General features: G+C 46.1%; 1 protein-coding gene across 2 annotated transcripts in view; it reads left to right on the top strand.

Annotated features, from left to right (window-relative positions):
- Positions 1 to 698: 698 nt before the first annotated feature.
- sipa1l3 (signal-induced proliferation-associated 1 like 3) overlaps positions 699 to 22,339 on the top strand; it is a 34,524-nt gene continuing 12,883 nt past the window's right edge. The window contains exons 1-5 of one of the 2 annotated variants that reach the window (XM_057050454.1): positions 713 to 856; positions 9,187 to 9,277; positions 18,577 to 19,287; positions 19,377 to 20,361; positions 21,857 to 21,987. In XM_057050454.1, the coding sequence (XP_056906434.1) occupies positions 18,796 to 19,287; positions 19,377 to 20,361; positions 21,857 to 21,987 (1,608 nt within the window). In that variant the 5' untranslated portion in view covers positions 713 to 856; positions 9,187 to 9,277; positions 18,577 to 18,795. Of the gene's footprint in view, positions 857 to 9,186; positions 9,278 to 18,576; positions 19,288 to 19,376; positions 20,362 to 21,856; positions 21,988 to 22,339 lie in introns of both variants that reach the window. The other variant, XM_057050453.1, reaches the window with a different exon arrangement.

Below are 22,339 nucleotides of genomic sequence, written 5' to 3' on the forward strand. Positions count from 1 at the left end.
GTATTACATTCAAAGACCCTGACTCTCATTCTCAGATTTTCCTAACTTTCCTTTATTAAACCAGGGGAGAAATTTGTTAAAGTTGGTTACTAAGGTTTTGGAACAGCATTGGAATTTAAAATCCTTTAAAAACATGTTAGCACATGCAATATAAAGTAAATTGATGACCTATGGGGGGAAGGACATTTTCATTTTCAGTTTAAAAATATCACTGCTTTATTGCTTCTGAATTTTCCATCAGAATCTGCTCTTTCACTACAAAGGTTTTTTAATGTGTGACAACTCCACACGCAAACATTATTGAACCATAGAGATAATGAATAAACGTATCTTAAGGACTTATTAAGGCGAGTCAATCAAGGTCAGCCCTTAAAAACACTTATACGTGCAGTATCGTGCATGCAATCTATACAGTGCACACTCAATACGCGCCTTCGAGTGTTTTTGGCCACAGGGCGGCGCTGTCGGCTGCTCTGAGCGTGGAACATCGAAATTGGATCATACTGGAATGTAAAGAAACACCACACAATTCTAAAAAAAATGCCTTCCTGGGGTTTATAGTCGGGCTCAGATTTGGTGTGCTATATGGAGAGAAAATATACCAGTTGAGGCCATGAGCATTCTCCCAGTAGCAGCGGCGTTTCCACCCAGTTTGTTGCTATCATTAGGCTGCGCCAGCCGCGTCTGCGCATGCGCGCCGAGCGTGCGGGCGCAGCTCCGCCGTGGTTTCGGTGGAGCATTCTTCCAAACGTCTCACTCCGCGAACAGGCGGCCGTCTGTCCCCGACCTCCCCACTATGCCCGGAGAGTTGTTTTAACGGAATACGCGCCCAGCGGGACCACGGGAGCAGAGCGAGGTGAGGCGTGTGCGCGTTTTTCCGTTGATTTTCACAAGAGTTTTGGGGATAGATAGTGCGGGAGCGCAAAAACTGAACTAAGCTCTGGGAAGGCTGGGAAACAGCGAGAGACACCCGAGCCGACTAACTTCAGTGAATGTGGGTAGCGGGCTCCTTACTACGGCTCGGTATTTGCTTTGAGCGCGGTCTCAAACGTCGAGTAGCGACTCGGCTGTTCACCTCGACCACCGACCATTTATCAGAATAGGCACATGGCCGTAAAAACGCCGACATCCGATAAAATTACTAGCTTCAAAATCTACAACCGTCTCGGTCGTAGTGGTCCTACTGCGCATGCGCGCAGCGATGCGTAGACTTTGGGCTTGTAGTTTTTCGTACCTGAGTTAATCACAGTTGCGGGGCTAAAGAGAAAACTACCAAGACTACAAGTTCCAGACAATGGGAGCTTTGTTTAGGAGCGGCGCTAGCCAGTCAGTTAGCCAGTACGAGCTTTGAATTTTGAGTAGTTTGTGTTGCATATCGGAAGTTGCCGTGGCCAGAGAGGGGTTTTGAATGAGCTGCAGTGGGGGGGAATTAGTTTGCTGCTCTTTCGGTTGGGGGGGGGGGGGGTATTAGTTTGCTGCTCTTTCGGATGGGGGGGGGGGGGGGTCTCCGCATTTGCGCATAGCAACAGTTTGATTGATCGCGCAACACGTTCTTATAATTGCAGCATTTACAGGAGTAAATTGGGGGTTCTCCCCCGCTTGCCGTTGAGATGCGTGTGCACGCGTGTGCGGTATTCGTGCGCGAAGCCAAAATGTCAGCTATGTTTGCAGAGGTGATGACGCCTCTGCGGGTCGCCTCCATTTATGAAGGTGTCCCCCCGTGTTGCCTTCGTCTTCCCCAGGAAACGACACGTCGCGTATCGGGATGCTGGATCTGTCGCGCAGGAGAAGCGCAGCAAAGTAGTGCACGATCATAGCATCGTTCACGCACAACCCATCTTTTATGCACCGATCTGCATCGCCATTGCATTAAAAACAAACCCTGACACTGTGTGTTTCCCAATCTGCGGTGTTAATCGTGCACTGACTCTTGAGATGTGGTTTCGTGCTCAGGTCATACATAAGGTCAAACCTGGCTACAGGCAATGGCACCTGCAGCTTTTATTCACATGCTGTTGCTACTGCACTGAACTCCAGAGGGAATATTTTAACATTTGGATGTTGCCAAGCCGCAGTAATCTTTAGACAGTAATGCCGTTTGGGTCATCAACTTAAATCAGTGTCTGTGTTCTTTATAAAGAAAGCAGGACAAAAGTCAGCGGAGGTATTTGCTCGCTGAGTACTTTTACTGTAATTGCTTACTTAGTCCTGTTTTTGTTTTTTGTGACGTGTGTCAATGGGGAACTGGACCAACGGGTATTTCAGAGTGCAACAAAACATGATCAGTACCAACACTCATTCACGTCAAACAGCTCATTTACAAAGACAATGGATGTTTCTGAAGATGAGTGTTGATTACAGGCAGACACCAGAATTCAACCCAATTATTCCTAATATCCATGTGGCAGTAAACACTTTGGTGTGTCCCGTGGGGGACAATTATTGATATAATTGAGGCTGCAAATGAAAATGAAATATATTAGACCACCAGCAGGAATGCGAGACCCCCAGACCGCTCTATTTTAAGGCCATCCTTTGAGGATCACGCTGATAAATCAGCATATATGACTGTGTCAGGAGCTCAGAGATTTACTGAAAGGGAAGCCCAGCATGTTTCTTAAAACGACTCTTTGCTTTATTGCCTACTGTGCAGCCATAAAACATTTGCAAGGGAGGCTCTTGAGCCATCTCCCCCCCCCCGCTCCCCTCTTCCTCATCAGTCAGATTGCCTCAAGGTGTTGTTTACCAATCTGTGTCTGCTGAGGGAAGAGCGTGAGTCAGAAACACCCCTGTGCACAAATGTTTAAAACCTGCAGGCGGGTGGACGCCGTGCAGCTGCACCTTTGACAGCGGCTACAAGCTTATCGGTTTAGGTGGAAGAGAGTTCCTCTCCTGGGTCATCGCGGTCCCAGACAGCATTTTGCTGCTCCTGCCTCTCTGCTGGACATATTTGACTGGGGTAAATATAGCTTGTTGGTTTTAACTTGAGCATAAACACAGATGTTGCAGAGGGTTTTTTTTATTTTTTTATTTTTTTGCCACATGTTTGCCTGCGTCCTCCTCGTGGTTAATGCTGGTGCACGAGGGAGAGAGTTGCAATGGTGTATGGGCCAAACTCCCCAAGCACAGACCTAAGGATTTACAGAGCCGGGACTTTGAGAAAGCCAGACTTAACTGTTTGGGTTATTTCTCGGTTCTCACACGGAGAACAAGGCCACGAGGGAGAGGAAATTGCTGCGATAACTGGCCTAAGGCCTGCTTCATTCCTGAGCTCTACTGAATATAATCATTTTCATAACATTAAGCACTTATCTGGTAACTGGCTCCTTTGAAAGGCGTCCCTCCCACCTATATGCCTCTTTCCAAAGAGATTCATATTAAACGGTGGTTCTCTGCTGTCTTCTTTGTTCTTCAGACACATGTGTTAATGTGAATTGTTTAAACGGATGAGAGGGAGAGCAGCAGCCAACATTCACTTCATAAATGTCTCTTTTTTCCCTTTATTTTTCCTGTCCCGGGGATTGAGTTTGCCTGCTTTTTGAAGCGGGAAGAAGCATGTCGCTACACCTGCTTCATGCATGTCACAGCTGAAGCTTTATGCACAGGTGTGCCCTTGGTGTGTGTGTGTGTGTCTGTGTGAGCGCTATGAATCCAAGACACTGAAACACACACACAGCAGTAATGGTCAGGAAAGAGGAAATCCTGCATAGCTGGCCCGGGAAACACTTCCCATTCTTGTGTTTTATGCAGTGAAGATGAGTAAATTAACTCTGAGTGCTGGGTCCAGCTTTGGATACCAACACCCACCCGTTCCTGTTGAAATTAAACCCATAACCCCGACCCCTAACTGAACCCTGCTGGGGTCTCCTTACCTGCTGCAGGATCTGGTTTTGACCCTGACATTTTTGTTAGTGCCGTTTCAGAGCTATGCAACCTGCAAAACGTGAAAAAAAGAAGAGATTTTCTCTGGTTTGTGGTCATAAGCTCATCCACAGCGGTCCTAATCAGAGAAAATGGCCTGAAATGATCACTGGAACTGTTTTGAAAAGGCACATCAGACTCATTAATGGACTCTTGGCTCTAGTAATGTGAACAAAATAAAATAAATGACCAAGTAGAATAGTAAGTACACAACAAAAAAACAGAATTTCCTGGAGATAAATCGTTGAAACTGTGGTTTTAATACATTTTCCTTCCAGGCCCCCATCCTGGAATCCTTCCAGGCCTCCTGAAGCAGTCATGCCTGCCTGATATCACTGTGCCTCCATCTGTACACACCACCATACAAATCCTCTCACTTATTCCATTTGAGCTTAGAAAACACGTGAAGGTAACTGTAGTTATTGCCTTATTGAATTTGATTTTAACCCTCATTAAATCCACTTTATAAAAACTTATGAGATCAGGGACACGCTTGAATAGTTTGGACTTGTTGGGTTATTACCAAGCGCTGACAAAAATGTTCCACGTTTATGAGCAGTCTCACATATGAGTCTCACATTTTTGAGGGGACATCGAGTCACTTCCTGTGAAATGACCACTTCACACAGCTTGTTCGGGAATACTTCAGAGTTGTCTCATTGTTGTCTGCATCTAGGAACTATTTCTACCCACGTGTGCATTGGGAACCTTTGGGAAGCATAGATGGATTTAAATGGTTCCCCGCTTCCCTTATCTTTCAGGATGTTGTGCTTTTTGCAGCCCGTTTGTCCCTTTTAATTCACAAACAGCTAAACACACACTTTCTCATGCATGTGCGGTCTCGGTAATGGGTGGGTTTGGGAGAGCTTTCGGTTGTTTTCAATTCTTGTGTCTCATTGTTGGATGTTTTGGGAAACGACATCAAAACTCAGCATCTGCTTTGCCTATTTCCTGTGTAGCCATGCTTGCACGTAGACACGTCTGTCCCGCTCCGGTTGCTCATCGTTAGAGAACACGCTGACGACAAATCTTACCGAAAAACCATGGCTTTGTCCATAATTGCATGCTGTGACCATCCTACAAATGCTTCTTGCCCCACTGTTTTCATCTTACTGTTTAAACACTTGCAGCTTGTGGAGTAATTCCTCTCAAATATAGATCTTCTTTTGCTCTTTTCTGGCAAATTATACCCGTCCTTCACCTCTGCAGTGTGAGGAGGACAACATTTAGCTGGTGTCGATCACCGCGCATCGTTAAAACCGCCAAGGAGCTTATTTTAATATTCAACGTGTTTCATGCAAAACTTGCGCAAACCCGGGCATTCCCATTTTCTTTGTTCCCAGCATCCTCGTGGGAACAGTTGACATGGAATGAGATTTTAGAGAAGATACGCTTGAGATTCTGCTCTTGCTTGTGATGCGGTCCAGAAAAAGGATGACATCAGTGCCCAAAAATCCCGGTTCAGGTTCTCTGTTGTCGCGTGATTGTAAGAAATACCCAAGCTAGGTCCAACTATGTAAGTGTCTCGGATCCATACATAAATGTGTGTGTTTAACAAGGCAATAAAATCAAATTTGTCATTTCAGGGTAAAGAAAATCCGCTTTGGATCATTTCAGCCCAGTAATGTAATTTGTTCTCGGTGTTTGCGCCGCTTGTACAATCTCAACAGTGATGTTATGACCGTGTCTTTGATTGTTTGAAATCTCTGGTTAATGTTTTCCACTCTCCGCATGTGGCCTGAACTTTGGTGCTTGCAGATGACGCTCTGCCTGGCTGGGAATGATTACAGCCAACATTTGTTTTTGGTGAATATTTGAGCCGAACGACATCGGCGCCAGTGCTGGGTTTCCCGCCCCTTAATGCCAAGAATGCATATGCAGCAGGGAGAGCCTTGTGAGGCGTCCCATGGAAGCCACAGAGGTTTGGGTGTTTCTCCGCTCAGCTGTAAAGCCTGTTATCATCGTGGGAGAGGAGGGGACGGATGAGCTGATAATGTTTCGGGGAGTGATTCGCCTTCACATGGGAGAAGGGATAGAAGGACGTTTGTAGGAGCGAGTAAAAGAGTCGCTTGTTACGCAGATAAAGCTGAGGCAATGCCCTTCGTCTCCACTTTCACGGCCTCGATTTGTCCCGGTATTTCTTGTCCGACTTCCCCACGACCCACGCGGCAGAGGTCCGAGATAACAGTGGCAGGTGAGACTCCACCCGAGGGGGAAACGAGAAAAGACCGTCCAAAAAACCACAAAGGAAGTCACAATGAAAGACAATGTGACTCTTCAGTTTCCCCCCAGAGAGCTGATGTAGGAGGTGTGAATGGGCAGAAGTGGTCTGTTGTGTGCACGTCGCTGAAGAGAATCTCTCTGTGAGACACCATAAACGAGGCCGAGCGGTTTGTTGTCGTGCTGCAGCTACAGGTGTGTGGGAACGTGCTGAAGGTCATTGCATTCGTCACCACACCCTGAGAGGAACTCAATTGACCCACTTCTTCTCTTCAGTGGTGCCCAGAACGCAGAACACGCCCCGCTTCCGCGAATATGCTCTTGTCTGCTTTGAAGCAGCAGTTGTAGAACTCACCTCACCCATTTTGTTTCACCTCGATCTGTCTGTTCACGTTGCCTCGGCTCAGGCTGTTACTCCTGAACCGCTACGCTTCTGGGTAGCAAAGGTCAAGATTCAAGTGACCTATCTCACATGGCTATTTCACCATTGTAATTGTGTAGATCTTTTCATGTGTGTGAAGAACCCACGTATGGGTCCCTTCAATCCATCCATTCAAGCTGTCGTCTTTGCTGAAGCTAGATATCTAAATGACGAAGGATATATAGAAGCCTTGGATATATAGAAATGTACATATCGTCATATATTTTCATTTCTCACTTTGGCTGCTCTTGGCCTGGAAAACAAGAAGCACCGTGTGATCTTCGGCGTGAGCGCACACATGGCAGAACCACACCCTGGGCTCACACCATGCTTTTAGGAAAACAGAGAAAGAAAGAGGGCAGATTTGTAGAGGGATTTAGCCTGTTGCGACAATGCTCTGAACTAGTTAACCGGGGCTGAGAAGCCTGTGGCTCGCAGGGTGAAAACGAGCAAAGTGTCAAGCGCGCAGTCCTTCAAGCTATTCTCGCTCCCGTTGCCAAGCAAAAGTCGGAGTAATAAAGTGACGATGATGCAGTGCAACAGTCCATCTGCCGGAGTTTAATTTGTGCCTGGCTGTAACAGAATTACCTTCAATTAGGCTGTTATTTCTGGCAGAGAATCCACTTAAAGGTTCTGATGTCTGAGGTTTGAGATCTCAATCAATGTGGAAAATTCTGATTTTGGCTCTACAACTGTCCATAACCAAGCATATGTTTGGGATCCTGCCACACACACACACACACACACACACACACACACACCACACACACACACACCCAGTGCTGGTGTGAGTTGAAAGAAGCCACACCTTTCTCCTCTAATCCTTTTCTAGTCGAGACAGACCCTTCTTTATGAAGTCTTCTGAATAGACTACCTGCGCTCCCCACCTGCTTCTCTTTTGCAGAAGTGCGCGTTTCTCCATGTTTGTTTTTGTCCAGCGTTTGTGGCGAACGGCTGCGAGAGAGATTATAACTTGTATCGCATCAATTATCCACTGGAATTTGGTGTGTGGCCTTGTTTGAAGCAACGCGAGCCGTGCCAGTGTATCAGGAGTGTAAGAGGATATGTGTTATAATGACTTTGAAATTGAGGTGTTTAGAAATTCTGCCTGCAAAATGAAGATCATTATATGGTTGCGGTTGTTTTTATTAGTGGCGAGCATTTGGGTGCCAGAGATTTAAGTCGGCGATACTTCTTCACCGACTGCATTCTGTGCCTCTATTTTTACCTCCTCAGCGTGCACGGTAGTTTCTGCAGCCCACACTTAATGGACTCCCTGTACTTTTGTTTGCTCTCACCAGTCCGAGTCCTACAGGCAAACGCCGACTCGTCTCTGTGGGGGTTTTGGATCGCGCTGCAGCGAACCCAGGCCCGGCCCGTTTGAACACTACAGTTTCACTTGACTCATGTTACCGCGGTGTCTGGTTGAGGCCTTTGTGCGAGATCCGTGGGTCTGAGTGTTCGGCGTCGATCATCACGCAGGGCACGCACGCGTCAACCACAAATCACCCACGTTTCAAGGTGCGAGTTTGCCTGATGCGCGCTAAGATTTTGTTGCGCGCGTTATTAATTTGAACTCTGTCGACCTTGGCTCCCTGTTCGGCGGGACTTACTGTCTGGTTTGGCAGACAGAGGGGATGATGAAGAAGTGTGTGTGGGGTGGGGGTGATTATGAGACTAGGGGTGTGCTTTAACCCACTTACCACACCATCTCAAGGTCTCCTGCCAAAACGGTGAGCTTAGTGCTTTTAATCCTCTTTCCAGATGGAGCTGATAGTTTGTTGCCTGCAGCTGCTCTCTTGATTCTTTTTTATCCTTTCCTTCATTTTTAATTGTTTGTATATCTTAAGTTTTTACAGTAAGGTTTGATCCTGGCACACAGGGGTGTGTGTTTGCGTGTTTTGTCAGTGTCCAGGTAAAAAAACACTCCAGCCAACTAAATATTCTGGCTGTGGTTTGACGTGGGCCTCCTTTTCAGCTCCCTCAGTCAGAGAGGCGGGCATGTTTATTTTCCCCCCAGTGCACTGGTTTGTTCTGGGATGGTCTCTGCCTCGGGGGGTCAAACTGCCGACTAGATCATTCACCTCCTCTCAGTTCAGTGCTGCCATCAAACACCAGCTTTTCTTGTGCTGTGCTTGGGTCTCCCTCTTAATAAAAAGGGCTCATAATGTCACATTCCTTGCATTCTTTGTGCGCGGTCTTCCTTTTCACACATGTGTGGAAATGTTGCAGAGTCCCCCTCATAGTCACATTATAGATCACAGCGTATTACATTTGAAGAGTATTTTAGGTGGAGCTTAATGATGTGAGGAGACGGTGCAGGGGTGAGAAGAGATCCCGATTCAGAGGTGGGGGTGGCTGGAGATGCTACAGCACCACTGTCAGTGTAGGTTTTCGTCTCATCCTCCCTGCGCGTCATGGCAAAATCGGGGTCAGCTACGCTTCATCAGCGGCCAGTCACTCCTTGCTTCATCTCCACTTCCCGGGAAAAAAAAATCAGTCTCACCATTCTCCGAGTCCCCTGTCAACCAACCTCTTCCTTCACGCTCACCTCTTCTCCGCAAAGCTCTCGTACTTCGTCTAACACGTACTCTCTGGGTAATTCCCTGCTTTATGCTTGTTAGGGGAACGGCCTGGCCAGATTTAAACTCAACAAAGGCTGCTTCAGTGCCTGAAAAGAGAGCTGCCTGAAGACCACGCGGAGAGAAGCGGAAGGTAACGATGGAGAACAAATTGGGGCTTTTATGCATAACATAAAATAAATCGGCGTGGCAAATCACAATGAGTGTTGTGACATAATACATTGTGCTGATTTTTCTTAAAAAACCAAAAATGTTCGTGTTGGCCGGGCACAGGCTCCTAACTCATGGCAGAAGTCCATTTTAGAAGCAAGCAGCACTGTGGTATGTTGTCTGGCGGTGCTGTGCGTAGTGCTCTGATGAGCTCAGGCAGCCATGGAAACTCATTACCATTTCATGAAATATCTTTGCCCCCAAAAGACCACATTGTAATTAGAGCTTTTGCGATGTACTATTGTACATCCAGAGAGGGACGGCGATCTGCTCTGAACTCTCCGGTGTCTCCTGTATAACAGAAAAGTTGGGTTATATTTGCATGTGCACATGGCGCCTCTAATTATAGAATTTAGTAGCTTGTGCAGTTTAATTTTACACACGGTGTCCAAAAACGTAACATAATGGTTGCAGTCTGCAGAGTGGGTTGCAGAGTGAAGTGGGCCGTGCGGCTTTGGCCATAAACTGCCGCAGTCTGAACTTCAGGCCAAGGTAATGTGGTAGGGAACCGGTGCTTGGGCAGCCCATGGTCAATATTTGCCTCAGCAAGTGCCCGGGCACTGGCTGTAGGACAAACAAAGGGCTGGGGAGCATGAGTCTCTTTAAGTGGCGGGCCTTTAAGCTCCAATGTTAAACCTCCTACAGCTGCCACCGAATATGTGCGACACCTGTTCCCCATGTTCTCCAGGTCTGTGTTTATAAAAAGCACCAGAGACGAACCACAGCACTAAGTGATTAGTGGGTGGCTACAGCAGAAGGTTCATTATACACGAGTATGTCTCTGTGTGCACGCTACTCCAGCACTTTATTTGGCTTTATATTTGCACTGAGAGCTGTTGCTGAAAACACGGTGGACAAAGGCCACTTGGGCAGAAATGGATGTTCTTTTGTTTGTCACTTACTTGGTGCTCCCACCACAGGCTGGAATAGAAGTATTTCCACACCGGTACATGACTGTTAGCAAAAAACGAATAACAGTGTGACAGTAAGGATAAAACCTGTGTGTGTGTGTGGTGTGTGTGTGTGTGTGTGTCTGGTAAACACACGTGGCACATAAAACAGCCAGCTTGAGCCATTACCCACACCTTTGTCGGAAGCTTCAGAAGGAGCCACACCACTCCAGATGTTTAACTTCATTAAACTACAATTATACATAATAACTGGAACATACAGGAAGCTGTCGTCTCGTACCGGCACATTAATCACGCTGAAACAAATCAATACTGATCTGCAGCGTTCTGCCTTGAACGAGACTAAAGCAAAAGTCCCTCTTCAGTTTGGGTTTGTCCCGTGTTCCAGTGAAGTCACACTGGCACGAAGGCGTGCGAGTGACTCACGGTGGAGCGAAACCCGATGGCCTGGTTTTCTCCAAGTCATCCCGTCTGCGCGCTGCTGCCATGAAGTTGTATTTCCTGTTATGCCAGGAGCTTCAGCAAATGGCTGCTTTGTTTTGGGGGTTGTGGGTTTTGGGCTGTTTGAACGTGTTTACTCTTCTGTGAAAGCGATAGGAACAGAGACAGAAATAAAAGGTTATAAAAAACAGTTTATCTTGGGTGGGGGGGTGAACATGAAAGTGATGTCAGTGATGTTTTCTTTGTATTACTTCCAAGAGGGCAATACACATCATAATCGTGTATTATTAAAAACCTAACACCATTTCACTGAAGAGTAAAATCAAATATGGCTTAATGAATGTGGCGTCATCCCTATAACGGTGTGATAGGCGGGGCCTCTAACATTTTTCTGCCTGGAGGTATTTGTCGTAGGATCCCGCCATTTTTGAAGTCCCAACTGAATAAAGAACTTGTCCGCACTTGTGTGCAATCGGTTTGGATTGGTTGAGTTTGCCGTGTTATCGCTGGATTTATTCCGCTGTTCAAGAATGGCTTTACGAGGAATACAAATGCTGAATCACATCCATTTTCAAGCGTATTCTCTGATCTTAGACCTGGAACCTGGTGCTTCTTTTCTAACACTTGATAACCTTTTCCACATTTGATGCTCTCTTATTCTGAGAGTAACTTGATTTTGCACCCTTCCACCCACGCCGACTACGACTACCAGGCTTTTCCCAAACTTTGGCTCAGCCTAATGGGCCACTCTGATACAAAGCCAGTTTTAATGAAAACCGTCTGTAGAAAACCCCAAATGAGCCCATCGTTTCATCCGAGAAACTACTGGCACCTCTTATCCACCTCTGCCGATATCTCTGAGCCACGCTGGCTGGACCAGCTGAGAGGGTCTACGCGACCCGTAGCTAAACTCCTCCTTAATGGAGCTGGATGCCATGTTTTTTACCCAACGCCCAAAGTCGGGGTAAAGACATTAATGACACCATTGAGGGCAGCATTGAATCTCTCTTTGGGGATCGACCCATCATCCTTTTGTGGCGTTGGTTCCTGTGGGCGCTCCCATTGTCCTCCTTCAATGAGCTTCCAACTGTCTTTTCTTCAGTAGCATCATTTAGGGGGTAATCAAATACCGGGAGGGGGGACGAGGATCATGAGAATGAAGCTATTATAATATTTAAGAGTCCAGATCTTCTATTAGACAACTCTGTTCTTAAAAAGCAAGAAGTTTTTTTCCCCCCATTTTCTTTTCCAGCAAATGTTGCTACATCCAAGGTTTAAAATCTGTTGTTTAAAAAAAGACCCTCATTTGGCATTTTTGTGCCTTCAGTGATTAAATAATCTGTTTCAGTCAAGTGCATTGAGGAATGTACTTTAGGAATTTTTGGATTGAGGTTCACCCCATGTGTGAACCTCCCTGATCCGGTCACTGGAAGTGGCGAGAGGAACTCTTTAAGTCTGTTGCTTGGCTGGCTGTCCGGTCAGACTGCTGCTGAGAGAGAGCGCACATCTGTTTATGGTCAGGAGGCTGCAGGAGCACAGGCTACTAAATGGAGTAGAGAACATTAGCACACTCGGAAACCGGAGTGCTATTGAAGAACGTGAGTAGGAGCTGTTAACCCTGACCTTTGAACTTTCATTTGAGGATGAGGATCATTAAGAGTACAAATGATTTATGTGACCTTTACGCGCTCTCTACCGGACTCGTCTGTGGGGTCCAGTGCAAATCGCTAATGATGAGACTCTTTTGTTTCTATGGCATTATTTTTGAAAGCACGAGCTTCCGGAGAACCTGCCTTGAATCTCTCCCACTTGTTTGACACTTCTCTGCTTCCTGCCGCGTCTGTCCCGACTGCTCGTCATCATTAGGTCTAATTATTCTGTCACTGCTGCGATTCAGTAGCAGGAGGAACCGGGAAATATCCTCTTATACAGATGTACACACAGGATATACTTTCAGCCTGCTTCCTGTCTGAAGTCACTAACTGGTCGCCCACGCAATACCTTGAGTTTGGTTTTGAGTCGGAAGTCTCCCTTTTGACCACACTGCAAGGCCAGTATCGCTCCCGATGTCCAAAATAATGGTGGTAAGACTTGGAGAGCAAGTTGAACAAGCCTCTTGACTGAAAGCAGATCTTCACCAACCAAGTCAAGCCAAAAGAAGTGACAATCTGTAAACACGCCACTTTCCAGGTCCCCCCACACGGCCCGTTAACCCACGTTTGAGCCCGGAGACGCCGAAGCGGCAATGGCTCACCCGCCACTGCTGCCAAAGCGTGGAGTCGTTCGGCAGCTCTGCCGAGCTTCACTCACACGCGAGGCGGCAGTTAATGGCCGTTGTGCTAAACAAACTGAATTTGACAGATGTATTTGCTGTAGCTGAGTTCCTCTTACAATCTGTCCGGCGAGCTGTTAGCTCTTGAGTGAGCAAACATATTCCCGATTGTAAACCACCTGTCACCGACGCTGCGAGCGCGAGCTCAGCATGTGGAGCAACTGCACGTTAGGACACTCGACTTTCTGCAGTGTTTGTTAGTGTAATGGTCTGTTCTAATCATAGTCATGTGAGGTTTTAGGATACGTAACGGAACTATTTAATATCATTAGACAGGAGGCACACAAAGATTTTGAATTTGTGTTTATTCCAGGAAAAACCAATTGAAAAACAATATTACATACTGGCCGACGAGCCCGCCAAACAATGCGATGAGCTAATTAATTATGTATTTTGATGGTGAATAATTTAAGAAAAAAAGATGTGTTAAAACCTCACAAAGAATTCCCAGGAAGTGCTGCTGAATTATTGATTGAATTTTAACATTAAGCTGTAATATCCTGAGTGCAGTCGTAAACATGCAGCTCTCCTGATGTTAATTCATTGTTGTGGAGCAGCTCTGTCCCGAAATGCTTCAACATCCCAAAGGTCAGACGGTAATGAACAATTAGTATAACTGGATTTCACTTGGGTTCGACCCTCGCGTTAAGCATGTGGTCCCTTGCTTTTACAGTGGCCAAATATGCGTGTTTTCATCTGGAATGTGCTCTTCTGGCCCGCGTTTACATCAAAGATCCGGGATTCCCGTGTGTTCGTATTCAACAGACAGAAAGAAATCAATTGGCGTAGTCTGACCTGCACATCGCTGCACTGGAATGTGTCCCACAGTTGGGCAGATAAAACGTGAATCTGGCGCCCCGCAAAATGTAGATGATAATCGCCCCCCCCGACAGCCACCTGACGCCAGCAGATATGCCCAAATGCACCCGATGAATAGCTGCGCGTTGAAGAAATGACTTTGCTTTTCGTTCTGTTTGGGTCTAATGCGGCTCCCTTTTTATGACATTTTATGTAATCGGAGATGGAGTCTAGATTGACCAGATTTAGAAAATGTATGGAATTTGCCAGCTGTGCCAACAACAGGCAACAGACGCTGACAGGTCTGTTGATTAGCATACTTTGTCAACCACAAGCATTCTGTGTTTTAAGAGTTTAGAACCTACTGAACGTGCACCGATGGCTGCGCGGCATGTGGTCAGACAGGTAAGGCTGGAGTAAGACTTCAGCTGAGAGCCTTGAAGGGCAATTACAGCACCACAAAATGGCAAAGATCGCTCAATTTTTATGCCAAATACAAAGAATTCTGTCTTTTGGGGAGGGGGGGTTGCTTCGCTAAGTTGCTCGTGTTGCGTCAATTACTGCTTTATGTGTTATTTGCAGTTCTGCTGGCTCAGGCCCGGTCCTGGTAGCCTCAGGCCTGCTGCCTACATCATCCATCTTTTGGCTGGTGCACTTAAGTTCCTATGGCAACCAGCACCAGCAATCAAATGGATATCTGAGTGGGTTTGAGTGAAAGGAACGCTCACTATTTTTACCGTCACCCTAGCTATCTCTATCGACATCTATCTTTTTTATCTTAAATCATCTTAAGCGTGAGTTTTAAATGTTGAAACAAAGCCCAACACATTGATGCTGTTACCTATACATATTACAGAAGCGGGAAAAACTGTCCTGAAATGCAGTTTTCTGTTTGCATTTCCACACTGAGAACCGAGGTCTATATTAAGTTCTATTAATTGCTACTTAACTGCACAGACAGGCCAAATGCTAATTCGATTAGCTCTCACTTCTACAGCAGCGCAGCGTGTTTCTCTTGCTAATGATAGTGTTTTTATGCTCACTCCACCGTACTGAGCTGATCCTGATTGATCAGTAATGCTTAGGGGTGAATCTGAGTGTAACGCCCCCCACCCCCCTCAGGACAATATGTCTGCGGCCCCTCCCTGGCCCCATTCAGCCCTTTTTCTTCATGTCCCAGTTGTACTTACAGTCCTCTGCCTTTGTGCTCATGAACTCTAACATGTGTGCCTCTATCTCTGTGCCCCTCACTCCTTCTTTATGCTCCTTTATGAATAATATTTGAAACATTATTTTAAAATATTGTGTGAGGATTAAAGAAGATGAGGTTGCGTGCAGTCCATAATATTGAGGAACGGTGAATTTTCAGGAAAGTTTGCTTAATTGTAATAAGGTTGGGCTGTTCCAGCACTGCAGAATATCATAAAATCTGACTAAAAGAACAAAAAAATTCAGTGGTGTTTATTCCTCTTGATATCTAAGCTAGCCTTTGCCCGTGCTAAGGTATTAACAGTATAGATTCAACACGGAGACACTGCCGAGGGCATTTTCTGCCCAGACCCCTCGAACAATAGACACGTCTGTACGGATGACCTGATGAGGAGCGTGGAACTGATTACAGCTGCTCCGTGGAAACACGCAAACATAACCTCAATTAATGCAGAACAGACCGTTAAAGAGTGTGTGTGTGTGTGTGGCCAGTACCGTTACTGTTGGAAAGCCACAACAAATAAGGACTCAAAACAAGAAATTATGAATATGTCATTCACCAAAACGGCCGTTGTAATAATTATTTACTCCGTCAGATTTTGAATTCCATCTCTTGCAGCGTCATATCTGGGGATCTGGAATCTGCACAGAATGTTTTAAAAAATTGGCTTTTTCTTTGCTATTTCTGTGTCTCACTTCCTGGATTAGGCAAAGCTGCAGTTTGTTACAAAAATAGGCAACCCGGGGGTGTAAAAGTCATGACACAGTTTTTCACTGGGCACTTTTTGCTCCCTTAACTGAATTTGAAATGCTCATAAAAATGTTTATGTTGATAATCATGGTCAAACGCAACCTTAGTCTAACTTCCTCACCAGAGGTCTTATTTCATGCTGGGCAGACGGGGAGATCGAAGTGACATCGGTGACATTAGTGGGATTCAGCCGGATAGATGGGAATCAGCGGAGACAGTGACGGCGGGGTCAAGGGTGACTTGGGGAGAGTGAGTAGAAAGGAAAGGATGTGACAAGGAGAGTGCTGCTGTTGGTAAAGCTGAGGAGGAGAGACCTGGCCTCCAGATAAGACAAACAAGCCCAATTTTGAATGTGGGAGACGGGATCCTTGTGGACTAGCTGTGGTTAGCATTCAATATTTAAGCATTTCATATATCATCAGTGCTCTACAGCTCCATTGGCTTGTCAGTCTTTCACCACGTCAGACTGTTCAATTTTGTTTTGAAGAGAGATTTGAAGCCATTAGGTACTAAAATGCTTTTCTAAAACCTGTTTTAAATGGCCTCAACACTTTTCTTATGGATAGGTCACCCAGGTTGAAGTCAAGGTCATCCCAGATCTCTCAGCCCCTTCTGGAGTCTGAGCTATTTCAGCTGTGGGGGCACGAACGCTGGATATGCCGCTCTCGCCTGTGCTGGATTGGGTTTTAACACAGCGCCACGCTTCTTTTTATCACATCTCTGCCATCTGCCAGTCATATGTACTGCCATCTGTTCCCCATACAGCCTATAATCTAGCCAACGCTGCTGCGTTGTTTACTTGATGGAAAGAATTACATTAACTAAGACTGATATTTTATGCTGCTGCGTTTGAGATCGTGCGTCTCAAGTCATTTGCCTGAAGGGATTGGGATTGTTTTGATGATCAAGGGGAACTTTAATCAACTGAAACCAACATTTAGCCTCAATCCAAGATAAAATAGTCATGTCATGTCAATGTTAATATTGGTAATAAAATTATGGTATTTAATCTCTTCAAGATCACATGTTAATTTCTAAAGAATATGAATCCTCAACGGTAAAAACTGGTGTTTCCCTTTCAGCAGTTTCGGACTAATTTGCTTGTGCCTACTTAAAAAACCTTTATTTGCACAGCATCATCCTTGTTATGACTTGAGCAGTCTGCCGACCTCTTTTCTCACACTGCTGCAGCTCCTCCACACAGGGAGCGCTCATTCCTCTGGAAGCCATGTTCCTCTGCTAACTCTGTCATTACTACATCTAAATAGTGTAATTACCAGTCTTGGTGTGTGTTTGCGGTGCCAGAGCCAAGCCATCGACTCAAAATGGGTGTGTAGGGAGAGGGAGAGCATGGTTGGGAGAGATGGGAAAGTAAAAAGAGGGAGGTTCGTGCCAAAAAACGATTACGATTGATCTGTAATTAAGAGGAATTAAATTCTGTTCTTTGAAGTCTAGTAAAAAATGTGTATTGGATATTTTAACAGCCTCTTTTCCATTTTTAAGTGTCAGTTCTGTTTTAGTGAGCAAAACCTTGTGACATTTTTGTCACACACGATTATCCGAGGGGTCACCATCCGCTGACCTTCCACATACACCAGGTCAGACATTGAGTTTAGTCTTTTGTTTTACACCCAGACAGCGTAACATAATGGATTTACACGATCAGACAAAATTGGGTCCAGATTCCCATTGGCGGTGTGGACTTCTGTTAAGCATTTGTAGTCTACCGGCTACAGAGTCTGAACGAACTCGCTCGTAAAGATCTGTACACACACTTTCCATTGACTCTCTCATCGGGCCCGTCAGATGTATAATGAAGCCATTCTGCAGCTCCTGCAGCTGGGTTGGATAATCTCAGATGGAGCCCGATCACATGACGGTTATCTGAATGAAGAGGGACTCTGTCAGGAAGCACAATCCGAGCCGGAGACTTTGGCCGAAGCTGCCCGTGGTTCTCCTGAAATGAAGAAATGATACATTTGTGCGGTTGTAGAACTAAAGACAGTTTGTGTTCGCCATGAATGAGTTCTATTCATGGCCTCTGTTGTCTTGTACTGGAAAAGTGAATCAGTAATGTAATCTCAGGGCCAGAATCGAATTCAGCAAGGACTAATAAAGGGGGGGGGGTCTTTACACAACACCCAGAGCTGCTTTAACAACAATGAGAAACCATACTTCACCACTGAGGAAGCTGTAGAGACTTTATCAAGCTTGTTTGGGTTAATGGTGTGTTTCTGTTTCCTATCATTCTCTTTGTTGAGGCTCTTATTTGAGGAGCAAAGAAGGGTTATCTGAGTAAACGTCATGATTTATCATAATGCATGCTAAACGTACAATGTAGTGCAGAGAAATGGGTGCATGATCTAGAGTCATGATGTAGGAATATGAGCTTGTGTGAATATTTAGGTGTTGCTAATGTGTTATTCATTGTGTAATTGTGCAGCATTTATGGTTTCAATGACGTTGTCTTCTGCTGGACTAATATACTGAAACCAATCTTATTGAATGTTCTGTTCATTTCATTTTCACGAAACATCAGTCGTTCTTTCCAAATGCATCAGAAACATTCACTTGCCTTTTTATTAAAAACTCAAGAGTTGTGCTAATTATGGCTTTAAAAAAAAATAATGGTCTTTGGAACATTGGGTGTTTCTTTAACATAGATATGTCAAGAGCAGGTAGATATTCAGCAGCAGTGAAGCACCATCCCATTGATCTGATTTTCTGCTGCTTATCAAGTGTTGGTTTGTGTTATTGATCTTTGGTTCCTTCCTCTACAGGTCTGCCTTTGACTTGTCCAGAGTTCAGAAGAAGGGACTGGTCCTGCGTCAAGCTGGTCCTCAAAGGGAGGTGAAATGGACCAATGCTTCTGAGAGTTAGAGGCGCTGTTATCATCACCTGAGAGTGTAGAGGGCCTGTCCTGACCCTCTGTGCCATCACCCCTCCTGACATGGGCTGCCAGTCTTCTACCTCCCTGTCCTGAGCTCTCCTGGGGTGCCATGAGTAGCTACAGAGACAGAGGGGTCACATGCACTTCCTCAGACCTCCTGGATGGAGGAGGAGGTTTGCCCCAGCACGGTCAGTTTCACCACACTGCGAATGGGCACCCTGCTTCTGGGCTCCCAGATCAGGGCACCCCTTCACGTGTTTCTGTGCGTCCAAAAATGGGCGTCCGGGCACGGATTGCAGAATGGCCCCCACGCCGTGCTCAGTCCAGGGAGTCCCTGCTTGAAAACGGGCAGATCGGCAATGGCAGCAGCCACTATGGGGACGACTGCTCCACATCGGTTTCCTCAACTCTTCTATCGTCTGATACCGGATTGGTGAGAGGCGGAGTCGCCAGGTTGCCACGTCGGCGGTCTAAGGATGTGGAGTTCCGTGCAGCAGGGTTCGGAGGGGATAGAGGTTCGCCTTTGAGTCTGAGAGTGCTCCCGCCATTAAGACAGCGCTCAAACAGTGAAATGACGCTGAGCGAACAGGATGAAAATGAGGTAAGTTCTCGTTTGGGTGTGTAGTCCCAAAGTCCCAAATGGTTTGAATACAACTTTAAATTTTATATCCTGTCCCTCTCTGCTCCAAGGTGGAGAGTCGTGGCGTTGGAGGAATGGGCAACCTGTTCAGAGAGTATGGCAGCACCTCCTCCATTGACATCCAGGGCATCCCTGAGCAGAGCTTCTTCGACATGCTCAGTCAGTTCCACCAGGAGAGGCCCGATCAGCGCAGCTCGGCCCCCGTGCACCTCGGGGAACTACTGCGCGCCCCCGGCTCCACACCGAGCGCGTCCCTTCCTTCTGCTCTCTCACCTGGTCACACAGGTGGAGATGACAGGGGGGCAGGAAAGAAGGATGGAGCCGAGAGGGTGAGGAAGAAAAGCGGAGGGACGGAGTCGTCGCTGGGCACGTCCTCTTTGTTCCGGAAACTGAGAAGCGCTAGTCGCACTGAACTTGATGGAGGAAAAGGAGAGGCCGATGATGGAATAGGGCGGAATTCTGGAGACGCCTATAAACCGTGGGTGTGCTCCAAAAGCTTCGTCCACTTTGATGCTCAGAGCATCCTGTTTGACCTCCATGAGGCAGCAGCGCAGCGGGCATACGCAGCACAGAGGAGGAACACTGCCACCGGGGCTTCAGCAGCCTCAGTGTCCCTGACCATCTCCAGATCCTCAGCCGCCAGTGTGAATGAGCCAGTTTACTCCAGCATAGAGGATCTGACCCTGAACCCTGAGACGAGCTCCTCAAACCCCTCTATGAGCATGGACCCCCTGGATCGGCCTAATGGAACACATAACCAAAACCCACTGCTCCTCTGCTGTCCCCACTTCCTCAACGAGACGGGTGGAGATGGGGAGCGCAATATCAGCTTTCTCAGCTCTTCAGCAGAGAGAGGAGGAGATAGAGGAGGAGACGGAACCAGGAGCTGGTTGAGGAAAAGCAATTCTAGTCTGTCTGTGCTAGAGGTGCCGACTGAACAGCAGCAATTTTCAAGACTCGAGAAGCTAAAGCTCTACAGCATAGAGCATGTAGACCTTGGGGCCAGGTACTACAGGGACTACTTTCTCAGCAAAGGTACTTTTGAGATACATTTGCATTACTTTAGATTCACATGTTAAATCGTAATTGCTTCTGGATGTTGACGTTAGTAGAGAGGCCACATTGCCCCTAGGCGGAGGTGAATACCCACTAATGGTGACCCATCCAGGGTGGATTCTTGCATCTCACCTGTTGGATAGGATCCAACCCCGTGATCTGGATTAGCAGTGTGATTGTGATTGCGACTGTTCAGAGAAAAGAATAGATAGATAGGATAATAGGATAGATAGTCTTAATCCCAAACCAATGGTCTAATTTTAAAAACATGTTACGTCTTTAGGTATTTTGTAAACAAAGCAATTAGTAAATTGTAATTCCCCTACCAGCTGTTTGGGGAATCAAGCTCAACTACTAATATTATGCATAGAAGCGTCACTGGGTCATCTTCTACACAATCATTTAATTTAACTCTGTTTTAAATCTGATTTCAGCGCATGTGTTTGAGTTAGACATTGCTGGTCTCACGCCTTCAGAGCTGCATGTGAAACTTCCCCTCGGCTAGCATCATCTGGCTGCACCCTAATTAGTGACAGATTCTGTTAGGAGCACATGTGTGCAAGCAAGCGTGTCAATATGCGCATGAGATGGAGAGAGGCCTGCAGCCACACAGATAAAGGTTATCATTCCAAAAATATGTCCATCTGCTGACTCATTTCCTTCTACGTTCCTCCCCCAGAATGCAACTGTGATTGTATGTGTGCGTGAGCTGTGACATGACGCGTCAGAAAGCCTCATCTAAGGCCTGACATTCTCACCACAGGACATGGCATGCAGGCTTAGCCAGCCCGAGTCTCCTAACATGAATGTTGTCCCGGTTCTTTGCAGTCGGGGGGGGGATGGAGGAGGAGTCCTTCTAAAGCCCGAGTCCTCCTTGTGTGTCTGAGGAATTTGTCTTTTCACTCCAAACGGCCTGTGGTGTTGGCATTACCACAGCTTAGCCACAGAGCTTTGAGAGGAGAATATTGCAAAGGCTCCTCAACCGCGTTGATGGCTTCACGGTTAATTTTTTTGGATTCATTGGAGACGTATGAAAGCATATTTGGTCATTCGCCATGTTTATAAAACAGAAGAAAACTCTTTATCTTACTCCCTCCATTTATCCTTTGAGTAATGCTCTGTGTTAGTTAAATTGATTATTTTATTTTTTTAATCACAGGGGTATTGATTACTAGATAACATGTCATTATCTGAGTCATGTCCTTGACTTAATGTCCCCTTTAAAGACTACTGACTATCTTAGTCAGTCCCATCAGTCATGTTGTCAGCCACCTCTTATCGGTCTTATCAGAAGATCTTGAAGTTTATATATCATAACGTATTACGGTACTCGTTTGTCTGATAGGCTTAAGAAACTGATGCAAAGAAATTGTAATTTTTGACTTTTATTTCTTGATTTGGACTTATAAAAAAAACGTAAACTTTAGGTATGTGCATCTCATACGAAAGCATTTTTTTCTTCGTCTACCACCAGAGCACTCCAACTACTTTGGGACTGACGATAAACTTGGCGCCGTGGCGGTGAGCATCCGCAGAGAGAAACTGGAAGACACCAAAGACCTAAAAGACCAGTACCAGTACCGCCTCATTGTCAGAACAAGAGAGGTATGCACTGATCTGCCGATGGTGGGTTTCCTTGACAATGAGTAATGACACGTGTGTGCAGGTTTAACTTAATCCCTAATCTACATTACTCTAATGAAGCCATCCAGTTAGGCTCCTACTGGTGATCCTCCTCAGCCTTTCTGTTGGTTTACACCACCCCTCCTACCCCCTTCGCCCCACTTTCTCCGTTTTGCGAGAGGAAAATTCCACCTGCCCATCCTCAGCATAAAGCCAAACCAAACATCATTCTGTTCTGGCCCCCTCTCAGAGGTAGCGCACCCAACCACGTCTGTGCACTGATGGATGAGTTAAACACTTGTAATGCGTTTAGTGACAGGATGGGGATTGATCG

The sequence above is a fragment of the Takifugu flavidus genome, chromosome 12, assembly GCF_003711565.1.
Source record: "Takifugu flavidus isolate HTHZ2018 chromosome 12, ASM371156v2, whole genome shotgun sequence".
In the NCBI taxonomy this organism is placed as follows: Eukaryota; Metazoa; Chordata; class Actinopteri; order Tetraodontiformes; family Tetraodontidae; genus Takifugu; species Takifugu flavidus.